Source organism: Otolemur garnettii, unplaced genomic scaffold (genome assembly GCF_000181295.1).
Source record: "Otolemur garnettii isolate 467f Iridium unplaced genomic scaffold, OtoGar3 scaffold00132, whole genome shotgun sequence".
In the NCBI taxonomy this organism is placed as follows: domain Eukaryota; kingdom Metazoa; phylum Chordata; class Mammalia; order Primates; family Galagidae; genus Otolemur; species Otolemur garnettii.
The window spans coordinates 1,957,688-1,975,511 of NW_003852527.1; the positions used below are offsets into that span (position 1 = coordinate 1,957,688).

General features: G+C 47.1%; 1 protein-coding gene across 1 annotated transcript in view; it reads left to right on the forward strand.

Moving 5' to 3' along the window:
• FAXC (failed axon connections homolog) overlaps nt 1–17,824 on the forward strand; it is a 63,976-nt gene that overhangs the window by 21,232 nt on the left and 24,920 nt on the right. The window contains exon 4 of the mRNA XM_003798214.2: nt 5,688–5,911. Within this exon, the coding sequence (XP_003798262.1) occupies nt 5,688–5,911 (224 nt within the window). The remainder of the gene's footprint in view (nt 1–5,687; nt 5,912–17,824) is intronic.

Sequence of the window (17,824 nt, forward strand, 5' to 3'; positions counted from 1 at the left end):
GGCTGGATTTGAACCTGCCAGCTCTGGTGTATGTGGCTGGCGCCTTAGCCACTTGAACTACAGGCGCTGAGCCAAGAGAAACATCTTCATTAACCATCAGAGGTCGGCTTTTCTTTGCCTGGCTCCCTGTCTCCTTTAAAAATGCTTGAACAGGTTTTGTTCTTCTATTCTTTTTTTTTTTAATTTTGTATTTCTATCTTTTTTTTTATTTTGTTCTTCTATTCTAAGAAAGTCTTTAACAAAAACCTCTTTGACCCCAGTTTTTCAAAGAGAGATCAGATACATTTGTTGCGAGAAGGAAAATGAGTATTCCAACTTCCTGAAATAGATTCTCAAAATGGTAAATTTAATTACTTAGCCTCATCTCTTTTCCAAATTGGCTGTCTCTGTGCTTGCCAGTTAATAATTCATGATTCCTTGTGCAGTGGGCTTTTTCCCAGTGAAGAGTAAAAAGTACAGATTCCAGAACGGAGGAGTGGCCGTCCCTTCGTCTTTTACAGGCATTTCTCTTTCTGTTATTCTATTTAAGTATGTGTCATCCCTTAGAAGCCCCATTTAGAGGTAGCTGGCTCAAAAGCAAGCTTTTTTAAATTCAATCAATAATTCATTCTTTACGGGCAGCATCTGTGGCTCAAAGGAGTAGGGCGCCAGCCCCATATGCTGGAGGTGGTGGGTTCAGACTCAGCCCTGGCCAAAAACTGCAAAAAAAAAAGTCTTTCTTAAAAAAAAAATTGTTTTTTGGGTCAAGGTCTCACTCAGCTCAGGCTGCAGTGCAGTACCGTCATCTTGCCTCATGGCAACCTCAAACTCCAGAGTTCATCAAGTTGTCCTCCTGCCTCAGCCTCCCCAGTAGCAGGGACTACAGTCATGTACCACCATGCCCCCCCCTTTTTTTTCTGTAGAGATAGTCTCCCTGTGTCAAGCTCAAGCTTGTCTGGAACTCCTGGCCTCAAATGATCCTCCTGCCTCGGCCTCCCAAAGTGCTAGGATTATAAGTGTGAGCTATTGTGCCTGGATAATTCATTCCTTAAGCAAATTTAATAAGTGACTCTAGTGGCCAGGCATTGTGTCATTGTCCCTAACTGGCTCCCAGGCTGGAGGGAGACATTAAGCCTCCATAATAGTCAGTACGGTCTAAAGAACTGAGGAAAGGCAGCCAGCAATTGCTGGAGAGATGAGCGGATGGCTTCACAGGGCAGGCGGTGTCACAGTGAAATCAAAGGGCAACTGGAGTAATGGTGAAGGGGCTGGCCAAGGTCAACTGGAGTGGTTATGAAGGGGCTGGCATCAGTGGCCGTGAAGGGGCCGTGAAGGAGCTGGTGCGCCAAGAAGGAGGCATCTGGAGAGTGTCCTAGGCTGTTTGGGCCCATTGCAGAGTGTCATAGCCTGAGTGGTTTGTAAAGAACGGAAGTTTATTTCTCATAGTTCGAGAGGCAGGGAAGTCCAAGATCAAGGCCCCAGTAGACTTGGCGTCAGGTGAGGGCTGCTTCCTGGTACGTGGAAGGCTGACTTCTCTCTGCCCTGCAGCCTCACATGGGAGAAGGGCCAAGACAGCCCTCTGGAGCCTCCTGCGTAAGGTTCTAACCTCATTCACAAAGGCTCTGCCCTTAACATCCACCCACCTCCCAAAGGCCCACCTTCAAGTGCCATCACACTGGGAATTAGGTTCCAACATATGAATTTGGGGGTGGATGGGAGGGACATGCTTAGTCTGTAGCGGCTGGTGCTTAGGGTCCACGGGAGTCAGTGCTGGGAGATGGGGGCAGAGAAGGGCCAGACTACGAGGGATTAGACTGTGGGGAGAGGCTGGCACCCCATGCCAAGAGCCATGAGGAGCTAGTGTCTGAATAGTATGACCTGATTAGATTTTTGTTTAGGAAGTTCTCTGTGGCATCTTGGGAGAAATGGGTTTTTGAAGGGCCTTGAGGGGATGTCAGGAGACCTGCTCAGTGGCACCACTGTCCTCACGGTTGAGAAATGGTGAAGCACTGAACTGCAGTAGTGTACACAGGGCTGGAGAAGGGCTGTCAGGAGTGAGGGAGAGGGGCAGTGAGGGGTCACCCATGGGATTCTGGCTTAGGGGAGGAGAAGCAGGTTTGAAGGAAGCAGAATGATGGGTGGAAATGTTGGTTTGCAGTCCCTGAGGACCATCCACGTGGGATCCACGGATCTTAAGGGCAGAGGTCCAGCCTGGCTGTGGATTTGGGAGTCATCAGCTTGAAATCTCAGATAAGAAGTAGATTACCCCATGAGTGTGGAGTGAGGGTCTAGGAGGAATAAAGATACAAATTTTGGAAAAATGGAAGGGGTGAGAGGAAAAGCAGTGGGGCACAAGCTCAGGGGGAGTTGCCAGAAAGAGGTGAAGGGAGTCAGTGGCTGCGGAGTGCAAGGAAGACGGCTTATCTGGGTAGCACAACAAGGCTGAGGGTTGTCTGAGCAATTGTTGATTTCTGTGGAGTGGTGGGGTGGAAGAGTTTTCAGGAATCTTGGTTGTAAGAGGAGGTGGATTCTTAGTTGCAGTAACATGGAAACGAGTGTAATATGATGTCTTCCATCTGCAGGAGTGATTTGGGGATCTGTGAAGCGACTATTTTCTCTGGTATTTCAAGTTCATATGCATTTCCCTGGGCTTACCCCTTTACGAGCCTGCCTGGCCCTCATTTGCTTCTCTTCCCTGACACTGGTCTGTGATTTTGGACACAGGGAGTGAAAGAGAGGAAGAGAAATCAAGACCAGGCAAAAGAGAAAAGAGAAGAAGACCAGGTTCTCAGGTTGTGTGTGATGGAGGATTCGAATCGGCCCTGTGTTCCTCCTCCTGTGCCTTGCCTTCCTGCTACTGTGGGGGGAGAACCTTCTGCCATTCCACTGAAGAGGTTCCTCCCTGCTGAGCCAGATGGCCCAGAAGAGCTGCCTCTCCCATCCCTGCCCACTGCTCCTGCAACTCTGTAGGCATGGCTGTGTCCCCTCCTGCACCTGCCCTCATTTCCCACTCTGTTGAGGAAATTGGCATCACCAGGGAGGAGCTCAGACTCTCTCCGTGGCCTGTCACCCCTTGCAACACCCTCTTTCTCTCCATCTCAGAGGAAGAGATTTCCCTACTTCTCCCACGCTGGTCCTTCCATCCTGGCCTTTTCATCTTCTAACTTGCCCTTGAGTGTGATTTCCCCAACACCACTCCTTACCCTAGAAACTTCTATAAGTGACCTTGTCTCCTCTCACAGCTTTAAAATTGATACCAGCATGCCCCTGCTCACTAGTTCTCCGTCTTGAGTCCAAACCTGTCTCCTGAGTTCTCAACCCTCTAGACATCTTCACGTGAGGATTCCATGGGACCTTCAAATGCAGCAGGTTACCTCATCTTTCATCACCCACATCCGTTCCACCGTGTGCCATCCAGTGTTGGCTAAAGGTTTATTGGCTGAACCATCTGTCTAGGAGAAAGCACTAACTTTCTCCTTGTACAGACTCCTTTATGCCCATTGGTGAATCAGCTTTTTCTTCTATCTCAGTATTTCCCCTACACACTCCCTGTGCACCCCTCTCTGCCATTGCCTTTGGCTGTGCATCATCTCTTATTGACTTCACCATAGTCTCACGGTCATTGGTCTTCACACCTGCAATTTCTCCACCATCCAGCCCTTCCTTCACAGTGCTCCCAATCTGATTATGTTTCTTGTCTACCTCAAACCTTCCTGCAGTTAACTTTTGCTTTTGGAATAAAGGTCGACTCACTGTACATGAGGCCTGTCTGATCTGGACCGTATTCACTCTGCCAGCCTCAGTCTTCCAGGCTGCTACATATTTATCCTGCACCCTGCCCAGGCGTCCCGGGGTTCCTGAAGCTCTCCAAGCAGCCGGTGCTGTTCACCACAGACCTTCACCCTTCACGCTGCCTTGGGTCTTTCTGCTTATTCTTCACCATCCCTTGTGTTTGAGATAAAACCTGTGTAATTTGTCCACAAAGAATTTTTTCTCTTCATAGCCATCTATCCGCTTAGAGCCACACATTTTTCATTTTTATGCTGTAGATGCTTTCTTGTATTGGTCATGGTCAATGTCGGATAATTTAGTTCTATCCTCACACCACTGACTTCCGAAATAATCAGAGGTTGTGTAACCCTTTAATTGTGAATTTAGATCAGGTGCAATTAGAATCAAAGTGCTGAATTATTCTAATGAAATGTGAAAATTTCCACCTTAATTACTGTAAGCGTAGGAAGAGCAGACAGAAAAGCATTTGGTTTTCATGTTTATATAGAACTTACTAGAATAAGTGTGAGATATTTTATGTCAGAAGGGCCATGAATGCTCTGACTATATCCATTAATTAGTCACTATTGCGATGTACCTTTTCCTATTTTCAGAAAAAAACACTTCTTGACTCAAAACTTTATTTTGAGAGACTTAAAGAAAAGAGGTACGCAAAGCTTTCTAACAAGATATGAGAACCCTAAAAGAACATAACTGTTTTAAATGATCAAAATTCCAGGGCCATTGTTTTTTACCTTTGTGTTTTTTCCTGGGCTAGAAAATAGTGTATCATCCTAGCTAAGATTTACTATCACCCCTTGTGTTCCCTCTAAAAATATTTTTCACTCTTATGATTTTTTTTTTAAGTGGCCATTTGTGCCCCATCCCACGAATAGTTTTTATTGCTTATTCTGTAGAAAAACAAAACTGTCTTACGCCTGTCTTTCCACAGCTCCATTCTCTTCAGCCTTTAGTGGGAAACTCTTCTAATCTGTATGAGTCCACACTGTTAGTTATAGAAACATTCTTGCAGCCAGCCGCCCAGGTGTAGAGAACAAAATCAGCAAAGGCCTGGCTCTGGCGGACAGCGGGCCCCGTGAGCAGTGACTGGCGCAGGGGCTGCCATCATGCATAGCCTGTAGGGACACCTGCCTGGGGGCTTTGCAGCAAGCACCACCCAGTTGAGAGAAAGAATAAAAAAAAAGAAAAAGACTTAACCAGGCCATGTGGCGTTTGTACTCACTTTAGCATCCTTAAAAACAAACTGAGGTGAAGAGTTGAATTTCTGGAGAGTGGATCACTTAACCTTTATAATGTGTAATAAGGATGGACAGGTATGCCTACCCTAATTTTCTGTCAGAAGGGCAAAAAGATTTCTTTTTTAAACTTTTGTGCCGTGCAGCGTGAACTGCAGTGTGGAAGGCAGAGACGTCCACTAGCTGCGGCGCGCCCAGCACGCCCCGTGGGGCCTCCGTTTGGCCGGGAGGAGGCCGCGGGCAGCGCTGGGGCCCCCGTGGGGCCTGCCCCTGCGCAGGGGCTCGCTCTCCCATTCACAGGCTTCTAGAGCGGGTTCCGCTTGATTTCTGTGGGGTTGGGTAAGAGAAAGCAGAAGCTTGGCACTGGGAGGGGTCTGGGGGCGGGGGATACCAGGAGAGTTGGGGGGGCCCCCATCAGCGCTGGGTTCTGAAGTCTGGGTTTCCCGAGAGCCTGTCGCGGCCTGGGCCTGCAGACTGCCCATTGCACGTGTCACGGCCTGGGCCTGCAGACTGCCCCTTGCACGTGTCGCGGTCTGGGCCTGCTGACTGCCCCTTGCACGCGTCCAGACCGCGGTAATTCCGTTTCTGCGGGGTGTACTAGATTCTGAGCAGGCAGGGGAAGCGACTGTGGGGCTGATGTGTACCTGACGCGCACTGTAACTTGTGTCCACGCGATTCCAGGACGTTAGCTTATTGCCAGTGGGTGGACAATCTCAACGAGACCCGGAAGATGCTCTCTCTCAGCGGTGGCGGTCCCTTCGGTAACCTGCTGAGGTGGGTCGTGTGCCACATAACCAAAGGCATCGTGAAGCGCGAGATGCACGGCCACGGCATCGGCCGCTTCTCGGAAGAGGAGATTTACACGCTGATGGAGAAGGACATGCGGTCGCTGGCAGGGCTCCTGGGTAAGGTCGCACGCCTTCTGTTCTCAGTTCTCTGCGTCCTTGCCTTTTGCATGACCGGGAAGGCACTATTGGTTGGTTTCTGTGCTTCCACCTGTAGGTGGCAACATTTACCCAGATCCCCTAATTTCCAGGAGCGCGGCTTTCTCCTTAATTATGGTGCGTGATTGATCTGAGCGTGCTGAGCCCCACGTGGAGAGAGAATGGAATGGGCTTGGGCGGCACCACCCGGCTGGACGTGATGCTGATGTTTCTGAATGCGCTGTGAGAAGGACAGTTCTGGGCAAGGAAGCTCTTTATTTGTAAATGGGTAAGGGTTAAAGGCTGCTTATGAGCACATCTGTGTGACTGTGTACCCACTGACATCAAGAACGTGCTGACAGCACTGATTCTGATCATTTCAGTGAGTGCACACAAATTTGTCATTTTTTTCTTTTTATTTTGAGACAGAGTCTCACTTTGTCACCCTGGGTAGAGTGCTGTGGCATCATAGCTCACAGCAACCTCAAACTCTTGGGCTCAATTAATCCTCCTACCTCAGCCTCTCAAGTAGCTGGGACTACAGGTAGGTGCCACAATGCCTGCCCAGTTTTTCTAGTTTTAGTAGAGAGACAGTGTCTTGCTCTTGCTCAGGCTGGTCTCAAACTCTTGAGGTCAAGAGAGCCTCCTGCTTCAGCCTCCCAGAGTGCTGGGATTACAGGTGGGGGCCACCCTGCCCGGCTCCGTTTATCATGTTATCACCCCAACCCCTTTTATTGAGTTTCCACTCTTAGTCCTCTTCTGGTGACTCTTATTGTTTTAACTCTGATCCTGTGTTTCTCACACAGTGGTACAATTCTGTTTGGGAAACTCCTCAAAGAGAAGCACAGAGCACTGTGTGCCCTGGGCTGTGGGGAGGGCTGGGAGCAGAACCGGTCCTCTTGCTTCCCGGGCTGGTGCAGGGGAGCCTGGGCTGATATGGTTCCAACCTGGACAGAGCTTGATTCAATCCGCAGTGGGTGGATTGCTTGAACAAGAGCCAAACCCTGTCTCTACTAAAGATAGAAAAACTAGGCAGGTGTTATAGCCAGGAATGCAGTCCCAGCTACTTGAGAGGGTCAGGCAAGAGGATCTCTTGAGTGCGAGAGTTTGAGGTTGCTGTGCACTGTGATGATGCCATAGTACCCAGGGTGACAGTGAGATTCTGTCTCAAAAAAAAGTAAAGAAGGCTGGGCATTTTTAGGAAGTAGATTGAGGGGTGGGATGTGTGCGTGTAGGAGAGCTTCCCTCTGGGAAGTGTGCCTGGGGTTGTTTTCCAAACCCTTCCTATGGTTTCATACACCTTGCCTTGTGGGTTTCACACTTGGCCCAGTCACCCTGATGCTTCTGGAAAGCAGCTTTAATAAAGCTGACCGGAGCTGGGAGTTGTTAAGGACCATCGAGGTGGTACCCCCTTGTGTGTGAGGGGCTGGGTTGAAGCTGGACCTCAGTGTCTTTTCTCACCTTCTGCTGGCCCCCATGGCTCAGGATGGGGTACTAGGCTGCAGAGCCTGGGTCTGAGGATAGTCTTACTGACCATGACCAGGCAGCACAGACTAATAGTATCTAATGTATCTGTGCTTTTGATTGGAATTTTATAGACCCTGGGTAGTGACACAGTAGTTACCTCGTGGGAAAAGTGGATGAATAATTGGTAAATAGAGTTGGTTTGGGAGATATGATCATACAGACGGAGAATGATATAAGTGCAGTTTCAGTTATGAGGCTCAGCTCAGCTGTGCACCAGTTGTGGTTAATAAACACCTGCTGGGTGAATGAAGAAAAGAATGAATGAGCATCAGGACACATTAGCAGACAGCCAAGCATGACTGCAGGACCTGTGCGACTGGGGATACTTTCAGAGCAAAAATTTAAATTTGGGAATGCATTTAAGGGGCAAGGTCAGAAATAGTAATGGGTTCTTGGGGTGGAAACTGAAGTTTCCTCTTGGAGAATGTTCATTTCAGCCACTTCTTCATGGATAGAGACCTCAGGAGGAGAGTATACTTGTGATGAGTAGAACTCAGACAGAAGGGTAACTTCTTCAACTTGCTTTTTTTGTTTTGTTTTTGGCTTTTTTTTTTTTTTTGAGACAGAGCCCCAAGTTATTGCCCTGGGTAGAGTGCTGTGGCATCACAGCTCACAGCAACCTCCATCTCCTGGGCTTAAGTGATTCTCTTTCCCCAGCCTTCCAAGTAGCTGGGACTATAGGTGCCTCTACAATGCCCGGCTATTTTTGGTTGTAGTTGTCATTGTTTGGCAGGCCCAGGCTGGATTCGAACCTGCCATTTCTGGTGTACATGGCTGGCGCCTTAGCCACTTGAACTACAGGTGCCACCTGCTTTGTTTGTATTTTGAGACAGAGTCTTTGCTCTGTCACTAGGGTTAGAGTGCTGTGGCATCAGCCTAGCTCATAGCAACCTCAAACTCTTGGGCTCAAAGGATCCTCCTGCCTCAGCTTCCCAAATAGCTGGGACTATAGACACCAGGCACAAAGCCAGGCTAATTTTTTTATTTTTATTTTGGTAGAGTTGGGGTCTGATTCTTGCTCAAGGCTAGTTCAGGTGATCTTCCTGCCTAGGCCTCCCAGAGTAGGATTACAAGGGTGAGCCACCATGCATGGCCTGAAGTTGAGTTTTGTAGTTTCAAAAGATACAAGGTAACATTTTATAAAATTTCGAATGTTGAAATACTCATCTTACAATTTGCTTTCATATAGGCAAATTGAGTAGAAATCCAAACTAGGTGAGACAGTTGGAAGAGAACAGTTTAGTGTTTTTAAACAACTAAAAAGTTAACAAGTACATTAATTATTTGAACATTAATTTCCTGTCAGTTATGTACCAGGTGCTATGCTAGGGTCTTAGGAGACAGACAGGAATAATTACGATCTCTGTGTAGCCTCAAGAAGCTTATAGTCTAATAGTGCTCAAGTTTCCAGTCCAAACAAGCAATATCCTAGGATATGAAAAATTTCCCGTGTGATCTTGGAACACCTATTGTAATCTCTCAGAAAAAGGAAGAATAGGAAAAATTCAGCAGATGGTGATAGGAAATTGTTCTTATTTCCAAAAGGGGAGGAAGAAGTAGATTTGGATAATGAAATAATCAATTATTAAGTAGATGGCTGGTTTTCCTGACCATCATTGGTTCATTGTGAATAAATCATATAAAAAAGTAACTACCGTGTCTTCCCGACTTGCTGGACTTAGATAATCTCTTGATTTCTTCAAACCACTGGATGTTATTTCTTGTGCTGTTGTTGTGAGCAATGTGGCTGATGTTCGGAGGAGACTCCAGGGATGCTTATGGTTCCACCAAGGATCCTTGAGTTTTCTTCTTTCAAAGAAAGGGAGACCTAAGCAGTTTGGACCCTCCTCACCCTTGCTTCACCTAGAGAAGTTCCTTTTTATTTATTTATTTATTTTTCTGGGCTCACTCTGTTGCCTGGGCTCTAATGTGGTGGCATCATAACATAGGTCACCACAACCTCAAACTCCTGGGCTCAGGCCATCCTTCTGCAGCAGCCTCTCGTGTAGCTGGGAGGTACATGCCACCCCCTGGGCTAATTTTTCTCCTTTTTTATTTTGAGACAGAGTCTCAAGCTGTCGCCCTGGGTAGAGTGCTGTGGGGTCACAGCTCACCACAATCTCAACCTCTTGGGCTTAAGTGATTCTCTTACCTCAGCCTCCCAAGTAGCTGGGACTACAGGCACCTGCCACAACCCCCAGGCTATTTTTAGTTGCAGTTGTCATTGTTGTTTTTAGCTGGCCCAGGCCAGGTTCGAACCCACCAACCTTGGGTTATGTGGTCGAAGCTGCCTGGGCTAATTTTTCTATTATTTGTAGAGGGGTTTTGCTCTTGGCTCAGGCTAGATCCTCCTTGTCGGCCTCCCGGAGTGCTAAGATTACAGCTGTGAGCCCCATACCCAGCTGAGAAGCTCCTTTTTTTCTATTTCTATGTGGGAAATCCATGGCGTTTTGTTTGACAGAAGTCTTCTGCGACCATAGGGAAAAGTTTAACAACCCTTGGATTGGATGGAAGTGCACCCTCACCGTGTCCACTAGTGGGATTAATGTCATGTAAGGAGAGCTCTCTGGGGACTTTATCACGTTCAGTACTTTTCTCAGTGACTGGTTGACAACTCTGGGGGCAAGCTTAATGGTTTTTGAATGATACCAGGTAGAAAGATAGCTGAAAAACTGAAACAAGAATTAGAGCTTTCAATCCTAACAAGAGAGAACATAATAGGGATAAATGTCAAATTCTGTATGTAGGTCCAAAAATCAAATGGCACAGATAGAGGTGGGAGAGACATATAAAAAAGACTTAAGGGCTCAGCGCCTGTAGCTGAAGTGGCTAAGGCTCCAGCCATGTGCATCAGAGCTGGCAGGTTCGAATCCAGCCCAGGCCTGCCAAACCAATGACAACTACAACCAAAAAATAGCCAGGCGTTGTGGCGGGCACCTGTAGTCCCAGCTAGGGAGGCTGAGGCAGGAGAATCGCTTAAGCCCAGGAGTTGGAGATTGCTGTGAGCTGTGATGCCACGACACTCTACCCAGGGCGATAGCTTGAGGCTCTGTCTCAAAAAAAAAAAAAAAAAGAAAGAAAAAGACTTAAAGATTTTAGTTGATGTCAATCTCAGTAGTCACCAGTGTGATGGGCTGCTAAAACCCAGCTTGTATAAACAGAACATGATATCTCAGATTAATAGTTATTTCTTCAAGGAAACCTTGGGGTACACTCCCTCAGAGTGTGCCTGGCAAGCCTTCCCATGCGCCCAGGCACCTGGCTTGCTTTTTCAGAGATCTCCTTGTACCTTCTCATAATGGTTTGGTTTGGGCTTCTTCTCTGCTGGGCTCTTTGCTGGGCTTGGCAGCCTCATTCTTTGTCTCCCGGGCCAGACACAGTGCCTGCCACACCATTCGGCATCCAGCAAAGGTTTGTTGAACACAGGTGTGAAATGATCCATTTTGGGATCTACCTTTTAAAAGAAAAAATGGCCAAATTAGTGTATCTCCAGAGGAGGCTGGTAGGAAGGGGGTCGGATGTTTAAGAGTGGGTAGTGACTTGAATGTTTCTGCATAGTAGGGAGAAGAGAAGAAAACAGAGAGGAAGGCCAGGTGTGTCTTTGGGGAAGACAGTAGCCTACAACTCAGGGTGAGGCAGAACTGTAAGACACACCCGTGGAGAACTGGGAGGATTTGTCTTCTGACGTGGCCTGCGTTGCCCTTCTCCAGACGAGGTCAGCTGAGCAGAATCGAGGTCAGCTGAGCAGAATCATGATAGTGGAGGGGAGGGTCTTCTTACAGATGGTGAGATGGTGAGAAGTGGTCTCTGGGAGGTTTTCCAGTTCTAATGGTTTCAGGATTTTATGCTTGTTCTCTAGAGAAGAGCACGGTCATTTTTCCAAGTCATTAAACCAGGCAGAGGCTAAGTGAAGATTCACCGGGATTCATTGGCTGGGATTCTGTTTGCTGTTTTGGATCATGGTTTATATTTAGGATGCTACTCACGCCTGCCAAAGGCTCAGTACTGTAAATGATCTGTGTTTATAGTAGTCTATATCTCTCATTATTAAATCTACATTTTGAAAAGTGAATCTTCTACTTTTTTTAAATGTAAAATTACTCTGGGTACATAACATTTGCACACATTATTTATAGGGTATATATGATATTTTGATACAGGCTTACATGTGTATTAATAAAATCAGGGTTATTGGAGTTTCCATTGATTCAAGCATCTATCATTCTTTGTGTTAGGAACATTCCAACATTCTAAGTCCATTCTAATTCTTTGCTGTGCTAGCAGATATTGTTCATTCTGCCTATCCAACTAGATCCATCACCTTGTATAGGCTATTTTAACATGTACCTGATCTTCCTACTCTGTTTAATCAGATCATGCAACAGCACCTCCAGGTCATTGCCATATCAGGCCTCGGGCCTGGTCTGGGAGTTACTTGGAACACAGCAGCCACGTACTTGGCAGTGAAAGTGATGGGGGAAGACTTCAGAACCAGAACGTGGAAAGGGATGAAAACAATAGGCCACATCTGTGCCCACTGTGGCACATTTAGCATTGCTGAGTAACTGTGAACGGAGATGAGATGAGGAGAATGGGGATACAGATGTAATTATGCCTGTCAGCCTAGCTAGAAAGAGAAAATGCCCAGATAAAAGAAGAAAATAATAGACACTGAAGGGAACGTTCTGGAACCTCAAAGCAGTGTTTCCTAATGCAGATTCTAAGTGTTCTCAAACTGCAGGGGCCTGTTTTGGATAGTGGCTCTCAGCTCTGGCTGTTCATAGAGTCACCTGGGGACAGTAAGGGGGGAGGTGTTTATTTTCAGACACAGCTGTGCAGGCCCCACGCTAGGGCAGTTAATTCAGTCTCTGGGAGCAGGGTCCTGGGGAAAGATATTTTTAAAACTCAACAGTGGTACAAATATGTCTGTAACCCAATATAAGGCAGGGGTGGAGGAGGGAAGGACCAGATAGGGAGCCACGGAAGGTGCCACGTGACGTACTGTGCTTTGGTTTGGGCAGGTACCAAAAGGAGAATATTGTACTCTTTTGTAAGAGAGGTGACAAGTTCAGAATAAGTTGGGCCTACCTCACAGGTTTGGCTGTGGGTCCTTCTAAATGGTTTATAGCCTGGCCTGCCCTTCTTTCCACGTCAAAAACCTATCATGTGGACTGCAGATTTGTTTGTTTGGGGTACATTTTAGACAGTATTTTTAATAACATCCCAAGGATATGCTAGTCTGACAAAACCCTGGAAAGCTAGTTTTCGTGTGTGTGTGTGTGTGTGGAGACAGGGTCTCACTTTGTTGCCCTTAGTAGAGTGCCATGGCCGTCACACAGCTCACACCAACCTCCAACTCCTGGGCTTAAGTGATTCTCTTGCCTCAGCCTCTCAAGTAGCTGGGACTACAGGCGCCCGCCACAATGCCTGGGTATTTTTTGCTTGCAGTTCAGCCAGGGCTGGGTTTGAACCCACCACCCTTGGTATTTGGGGCCGGTGCTCTACTCACTGAGCCACAGGTGCTGCCCCTGTTTTTTGTTTTTTTTTTTTAGTGACACTTTGTCGTCCTGGGTAGAGTGCAGTGGTGTTATAGCTCACAGCAACCTCAAACTCTTGGGCTCAAGCAATTCTCTTGCCTCAGCCTTCTGAGTAGCTCAGACTGTAGGTGACTGCCACAACACCTGGCTATTTTTAGAGACGGGGGTCTCACTCTTGTTCAGGCTGGTCTCAAACTCCTGAGCTCAGACGATCTACCTGCCTTGGCCTCCCAGAGTGCTGGGATTACAGGTGTGAGCCACTGTGCCTGGCCTAGAACTAATAATTATTGGACAGGTAAGAAAGCCATGTGTGATTCACAGAGGCCAGTGAATGGGCCCAAGTTCACTCAACTGAAGATCTTCCACTCCAGTGCGACATCTGGTTGTTTGTTAAAGTCCACGTAAGAATAATAGTAATCTGACCTGGGAACCATAAATTCTACTTTTAATTGTATTGATTGGATTCGGGTGAGTGCCTAAGGCTTTTGCAAGTTCCTACTGGATTCCTGTGCTCATGAATTGAAGAGAAAGTGATTTACCCTGAAACATCTTTACATATTATCCAATAACCCTAAATTGCTGGCTGTTCTCTAATGGAAAGGGCCATTAGATCCTATACTTAGAAATCATTATCTCCTCTTTTCACTAATCCCCTCCTTTCCAGACTCCTAGAGGGAGGAGGGATGAGGGAAGAGAGATGGGACAGATGGCCTGAGGGCCTGGCATCCTTCAAATGCCAGGAATTGTGGGACCAGGCTCCACCAGTGTCAACATTCATATAGGTCCTGGGCCTTTGAAGCCCTGAATTGTAGTTCATTTCTTTAACATTATTATTATTTTCTTTTTGAGACAGAGTCTCACTTTGTTGCCCTTGGTAAAGTGTGGCATCATAGCTCACAGCACCCTCAAACTCTTAGGCTCAAGCAATTCTCTTTGCCTCAGCCTCCTGAGTACCTGGTTCTTCAGGCGCCCGCCACAACACCCAGCTATTTTAGAGACCGGGTCTTGCTGATCTCAAACCCACGAGTTCAGGCAATCCACCTACTTCAGCCTCCCTAAGTGCTAGGATTACAGGCATGAGCCTGGTCTCTTTTCCATTTTCATTGTTGTTATCAGAATTGATAAAAATCTGTTGATTATTCATAAAAACAAAAATGACTTTTAGTAGAATAAAATTAAATACTGATAAATACCTAGTTCCCAGAAATCTTTGTGGCATACTTGGCAACACAAATTTGTTGGTGAAATCCTGACAGGCACTATCCATTCTCTACTTTATCTTGGGGATATTCTAGCTTTTTCTTCTGAGAAAAGTAACTTTGACTTTGTGTTTAAATTTTCAGGTTCAAATTCCTGAATAATTACAATAAAAGAAAAGGAAGGGAAAATATACCTCACAAGATAGCACCACGTAGACAGCAGGCTTTAAAAAAATCTTTGTCATGGGCGGTGCCCGTAGCTCAGTGCGTAAGGCACCAGCCATATATACCAAGGCTGGCAGGTTCCAGCCCGGGCCTTTTAAAAAACAATGACAACTACAAGGAAAAAAAACTAGCCGGGCATTGTGGCAGGCGCCTGTAGTCCCAGCTACTTGGGAGGCTGAGGCAAGAGAATTGCTTAAGCCCAAGAGTTTGAGGATGCTGTGAGCTGTGAGAGACACTATGGCACTCTACCCAGGGTGACACTGGGAAACTCTGTCTCAAAAAAAAAAAATCTCTGTCATGGCTCGACACCCATAGCTCAGTTGTAACAGCACCAGCCACATACAACGGGGCTGGCAGGTTTGAACACAGCCTGGGCCTGCTGAATAACAATGACAACAACAACAGCAACAAAATAGCTGGGCATTGTGTCGGGCGCCTGTAGTCCCGGCTATTAGGGAAGCTGAGGCAAGAGAATCACTTGAGTGGAAAGAGATATTGAGCACTTCCCCTCTACCTCTGCCCCCCAAGTCGCCAGACTTAGAAGCACTCCCTCTTTGTGGGCTAACTTTGTGAATTCAATGAAGGGAGGAGTTATAGGTAAGTGATGACCTGGTACAGCCCAATACTTTGGCAATTGTTTGGTCCTTGGTCAACTTACCAACATATTTTTATTTAATTTAAATTATTCAATTTGTATAGCAAACCAACATTTAAAAAATTGGAAAAAATTCCATACCTTCCATCATTCTGTCACCTAACTCAAGAAATGTTTCCTGTTTTCTTGTATGTTCCACATACATATTTTTGTGAAATTTCATTTTGGATATATACATCTCTTTGTATCCTGTTCCCTTTTTTAAAGCAAACACTAAACATTTTTCTCTTCCTTGACATATTTTAGAAGTTTATCTCCTTTAATAGCTGCATGACTTTCACTGTGTTGGAAAGTACTTATCTGTGTTAACTCCTTTAAAGTTAATACGAGTTTTGTTTCCGTATCACAGACTACTCTTAAATATTTTCACTTCTGAGGAATTATTTACTTGAGATAAGCCCACAGGAGTGAAATTACTGGGCAAAAGATAGTGAACATCGTTAGGTCTGTTCCTAGGTATTGTCATGGAACCTTCTAAAAGAGATGCACAGGTTACTACGTGACCAGCAGAAGACTGAGTGTCACTGAAGGCTTGTCAGTATCAGGCTACAGTACTGAAAAATAGCTTACCACTTGATTTGTTGAAACTGGGATCTTAAGGTTGCTCTTGTTTTCTGATTTTTTTTTTTTTTTTTAGACACTCTCACTATGTCACCCTTGGTAGAGTACTGTAGCGTCACAGCTCACAGCAACCTCAAACTCTTGGGCTTCAGCAATTCTCTTGCTTTAGCCTCCCAAGTCGCTGGGACAACAGGCTCCTGCCATAATGCCCAGCTATTTTTTTGTTGCAATTGTCATTGTTGTTTAGCTGGCCTGAGCTGGGTTTGAACCCACCAGCCTCGGTGCATGTGACTAGTGCCCTAACCACTGTGCTATGGGTGCTGAACCTTGTTTTTTTTTTTTTTTTTTAAGAGACAGAGTCTCACTTTGTCACCCTTGCTTGAGTGCTGTGTGGCGTCATAGCTCACAGCAACCCCCAGCTTTTGGGCTTAGGCAATTCTCTTGCCTCAGCCTCCTGAGTAGCTGGGACTATAGATGTCTGCCACAAAGCCTGGCTATTTTTTTGTTGCAATTTGGCCGGGGCCGGGTTTGAACCCACCACCCTCAGTATATGGGGCTGGTGCCCTACCCACTGAGCCACAGGTGCCGCCTGTGTTTTCTGATTTTTAAATCACTCATGAGAATAAACATTTTTGAGTTTTCCTAATTATATTTCTGCTGTGATTTGTCCTAATCCTTTGTCCATTTTCCTACTGTATCTTGAGGATTTTTTTAAAAATGTGATTTAATCTATTTACATTTCACAGCTTTGTCTCTGGGTGATGTTTGAGGCAGAGGTTCCCTCAGACACTCATGGAGTCTTAAAGATTTCTGTGGATGGGCTCTATGACTTAGGCTCGTCTTCTTCACAGCCATCCCTGCCCCACTGCAGGCTTGTGTGGGCCTTTGTCCAAAACCTCCAGACAAGTGCTGAGCCGGAGCCCTGTGGTGACCTCCCCCCCCCCAGGTCTCTGCTGCTCCCATGGAGCCGCCCTCTCCCAGAGGCCTTGCCCTCACAGCCTGCCAGTCTGCTCTGCTTAGTCTCCCCAGCCTCCCTTGATCTCTAAACCCCATGCCCTTCCCATGTGCCCTCCGCTCTCACTGGCCAATCCTGCGCTCTGTCCTGGAAACTGCTCTCTCCCCAGTACTCCCCAGCCCTTCACTGTCCTCACCCTCCTGTGCCCCAGTCAGCCCATCTCCTCACCACGCCACATCCCACCCCTCCCCTTCCTTACACCTTTGAGTGCAAATTCTCTCACTTCAACCCTTATCTCTTTATCGGCTCTTTCTACCATGGAAGTCGCTCATCTTTAAAATCACTGCCCAGTTCTGTCCAGTCTCTTACCTTCCCTTCACGCAGAAGCTCATTTGGAACAGCTGGTCATACTCTTCCCTTACCTCCCGCTGACCCCTGGAGCCACAGGATCCTGGCTCCTATGCACCCCCGCCCAAGAGTTGCTCTTGAAAAGGTAACTAGCACTGTACCATTGAATGGCCTTCCTGTTTTATTTGGAAACCCCCACTGGAGGGCCAGGCATTGAGGAACCTCTTTCGCCCCGATGCTAAAGGACATGAGATTTCTCTGGCGTACTGAGGCCCGAGGCTCTCTCCTGCTCTGGGGGCTTCACCTACCTTTTCTGCTCCCCAGGTGCCCAGCGCCCCTGTGAACAGCCTTAGTCTCCTGCTGTTTCAGGTGAGAGCTTAGACTTTGCCACAGCTTCCTAGCTGGCGTCCCCGTTGCTGGGTGTAGCACTGCAAGCCACGCTCACGTCCCGCCAGCACTCGCTTCCCACGGGCACTGTTGTAAGAGCGTTTCTGGTGTCAACTGGTTTACTGCTCGCGATGATCCAGCCTGTGAGGAAATCTAGGCACAGAGAGGTCACTTGCCCAGGGACACCCAGCTGGTAAACAGTAGAGCTTGGATTGGAACCTCCAGGAAGAGCCAGAAGTCCCTGCGGAACACTCCTTAGCGTTTTCTACTGATGCTCCCGGGATCCAATCCCACACGCCCCGTGTCACGCTCCCACTCGTTTACCTCCCATTCTCATCTCTGTCCCGGATCCCAGATGTTTTCCAGATCCCCACTTAGATGTCCCTTGGCCACCTCCCACTCAGCATATCCCCAAACAGCCCTCCTCCTCCCACCAAGCCCTCCCATGAGTGGCACCTCCAGACGTTCCCTTGCTCCAGCTGGAGGCCAAGAGGTCACTGG